General features: G+C 38.4%; 1 protein-coding gene across 1 annotated transcript; it reads right to left on the bottom strand.

The window, feature by feature from the left end:
• Positions 1 to 326: 326 nt before the first annotated feature.
• On the bottom strand, positions 327 to 2,210 carry SCG2 (secretogranin II; the record flags this gene model as incomplete). Its single annotated transcript, XM_082320912.1, has 1 exon — positions 327 to 2,210. The coding sequence occupies one exon, from the start codon at positions 2,208 to 2,210 to the stop codon at positions 327 to 329; it is 1,884 nt and encodes a 627-aa protein (XP_082177038.1).
• Between the last annotated feature and the right edge of the window lie 1,523 nt (positions 2,211 to 3,733).

The raw sequence follows: 3,733 nt of genomic DNA, 5'->3' as shown, positions 1-3,733 counted from the left end.
AATCTTAAAAATTTCAAATTATAATTGTCACTCTTCATTTATCATGTTTTATTAACAATGCAAAGGTCATTTGTTTACATATTATAGTTTTACTTGATTTCATTAAATTGTTTCTTAAAACACTCGAAGCAATTTGTTGTTTGCCCCATAATTTATAACATATATAAGTATATCAATAAACAATATAACAGCTCTGAGAAAGATATGCAGATTGTTCCATGGTAAGTAAGTCTACCATAGGTTGTTTAGTGGGAGAGCGGGAAGAAATCACAACTGAATTGGGATAGAAGTCAACACATCGAAGAGAAATAATATTTGGGGAACAATTACATATTTTCCATTGCCCGTTTAGTAATGTGATCTCTTTCAAGCTCTGATTTCTCCTGTTTTAGATACTCTAGCACCTTTGCTAGCATATCCTCATCCAGATACTGCCTGTTTTGCGTGTCATCGGTTTCCCCAGCTATGGAAAGCCTTTTGCTGAGCGAAGCCAACTTTGCGGCCTCCTGTGGTCCCAGCTGGCTTAGGTGCTCCCTGATGGCCTGCTCCAGCCGGTCATCTTCCTGCAAGTCACTTTCAGAAGCTGGAACCGGGACTCGTTTCACCTGGTTCGTATTGATAACTTCAGGATATTTTGCTAACACCTTTGCCAAGTAATCGGCCAGCTCTTCATCCTTCTCATTCAGTTTCTCGTACTCCATTTGTCGCCTTTCCAAATCGTTCATCCAGGCAGCTTTAGGAAATGGGTGTCCTTTCAGTCTTCTGGGAATGTAAGGCAATCTTGGCAAATCATTTTCTTGATTAAGACGATTTAGTAAGTAGGAGGGATTCTGATTAGCTAAATTGTCAGTTCCCAGAAGACTGACAATATCTTCAATATTGAGGTCTTCATGTAGATTTTCTGGAATAACATTAAGAGGCTGCTTCATGTACCCATTTTTAGAGTTTACATTATTTTTAAATATGTCGCTCTGTCCTAGATTAGTTTCAGCGATCTCGTCGAGGTCTTCTGGGAATTCTGCTTCCTGCTCGGCTTCCAACCTTTCACTCTGAAGCTGCTTTTTTTCTCCAGCTTTCAACATGTCTATTAAATCCTCAGGAGGAATTTGTAAATTCCTTGAGATTTCTATCAGCTGAGCTATAGACTGAGGATCGAGTTGCTTATCCAAAAACGTGGGTGCTCTTTTTTCCTCAAGATCTCCTCCAGTCCTTAATTTCCTATTTGTAGCACCGCCCATCAGCCTCTTCAGGTAATAATTCATTAGCTTTGAAATGTCCTCTGACATTTGATCTTTATTGTCTCTTCTTATTTCATCCTCAAGGAAGCTGAGTTTCCCTGATCTTTTCATTTCATCATCAATCTCCTCTTCATGTTTATCAATTTCCTCTTTGCTATCTTTTATCTCTTCCTGGGTTTGACTTTCCACTTTTTCCTCTATGGGATTCCAATCTTCTCCTCCAACCACATCTTCATAGGCAATGTTATTCACTTTGTATACATCATCTTCATCATCTGTATACAATTTCTGGTCCTCATCCAGCCTTTCTTTCTTGTGGTTACTAGGTCCTGCCATCTTCCCCAGCTCCTGAAACACAGACTCCAACGTAGCAAGGCTTTGGGGTGTGTATTGCTCTTCCACTATTTCATTAGTACGCTTGAAAGGACTGTCTCTTGAACTGTCTTCATAGTGCCCAAGTGGCATTTTCAGATATTTTTGCCACCTCTCAGGCCACTTGTAAGCCTCATAATCATCAGTTACTCCAGCTGGAAAGTTGTTATCTGAACTCAGACCATAAGGTTTATTCTCCTTTGGGCCAGCTTTTGACTCTTTCTCAGCTTGCCGCAAAGCTTCCAACATTACCTTAACCCATTGGGACTCATCTTCAGTCAAAGAATCCCTTACATTATCTGGCAGGTGAACCTGATCTTTGCTGTCTTTCTGTTGCAGGAGATACGGGACACTTTGATAAGAGTTGTAATCAGGGCTGCTTTCTCCCTTGTTAGTTTGCTTGCGAAGATCTTCTATGTATTCCAAAGCTTTGATCATATCAGGATTTGGGAACCTTTGTAAGTTTTTCATTACATAGTCTGGATCTTTCTGAAGCAGCTGATGCTGCTGGAAGGAAGCTGCATCAACCCAACAGATTACGGCAAAGAAAAAGGTGAGAGCACAGGCTGCTTCAAGCTGGAAGGTTTTAGTTTCTGCCATATTTAAAATATTTCCTTGAAATAAAAAAGAAGAAGAAAAAAGAAGCAGTTAACATATGGAGACAGACTTAGGAAACTGAGAAGCAAAATAGAGATTGTTATTTTAAACTGGAACTTATCATGAAGAATACCACCAGTACTACACAGGTTTTTATTAATTATGGAAACCTAATATAACTTATACATGGAAACCATATATTTTGGTGGAAATTTGACATTTTCTGAATCTTTCCTATGATTCCTCAGTTATACTGGAAACTATTGCTTTCCTATGCTAGAAATTTCTTATTTCTATGTTCAATGTACCTTATGAACACCAGTTTTCCAATGGCAGCACCAAAGTATAAAATACAAATCCTACATAGCACATGAAATGCCCATAGAGAAATTGATTATGAAAATGAAGGCTTCAAATGGTAAAATCAGTATATCCATATATTTAAATGCCACTCAAAATATTAATGTTAAAACTGCATACAGAATTATTTTGTGAGACTGTTCCATAGGGCATCTAATTTCATGCCAGGGCAATATCACTGAATGGTGCTAGACTGCAATAAAATTAAGTAATGAAGAACATGGCCTATAAAATGACTTGCAAGTTTATTTCTGTCATTATTGTTAGTGTTATTACTTCCCTTTTTGTTACTTCATTTAAAAAATATATATTATTTGTATTATAGGTGAATTCTAGTTAAGAGGCTCTATGAATGAACCATTTTCCTATGGGCAATGATCCCCTATATAAAGGACTTACTCTAATTTATCCTAAAGGTACAATAGAATTTTACTGAATCCTTTAAAACCCATCTCAGAAATGAACTCGAGTACGTAGGTTCTGAGTGGTGATTTCATTCATTCATTCAGTTCAGCAGAAATTGAATCAGGTCCCAGGACAGACATGACCATTGGCAAAAGGGAGCTAAATTCAGTTAGAACAGATCAGTAGAAGCCCACATCGAGTCAGTCTGCGCATCTTACGCCAGCCAACGATAAACTCTGGAACAAAAGTGGAAAAAATATGCCTCTGATGGAATTAAGGAGATTACAGCACTGCTGTGTATGAGGATACAGCTGCACAAGCCCAGTGCTGCGGGGAGCTGAGCACCCTCCACCCAGTGAAGGGAAAAATTGCTGTCACTTATTTCCTAGGAGATGCTCAGACACCGATAGACAGATTAGACTCTTTTCTGATCCAGTTACATTAATGGATAAAGCACAATAATGAGAAAGAAATGACAAAGATGATAGAAACCGGTTTGATTAATTGATCTATTTTGGTTCCTTTGGTTTTTGGCTTGGTAAAAGCATCCTGTTGACACGGTGATGATTCATGACAGACTGAAAGAGCTATGTACACCACTATTTGCCCACTGCTGTGAGTAGAAAGCGAGCGTGAATATGCTCATTTCAGCTCACTTGTAGATTTTTCCACTCAGTTTTTCTTCCGAACATGAAGTGACTTAACTAAATAATTAAAGCAGTATCAGTTCAGAGAGCTGCTTTTTTCCCCCTCAGTATGCC

This window comes from Platalea leucorodia, assembly GCF_965183815.1.
Source record: "Platalea leucorodia genome assembly, chromosome: 8".
Taxonomy (NCBI): Eukaryota; Metazoa; Chordata; class Aves; order Pelecaniformes; family Threskiornithidae; genus Platalea; species Platalea leucorodia.
Note: the sequence above shows the minus strand (reverse complement) of the source record. Positions and strands in the feature narration are given on the sequence as shown.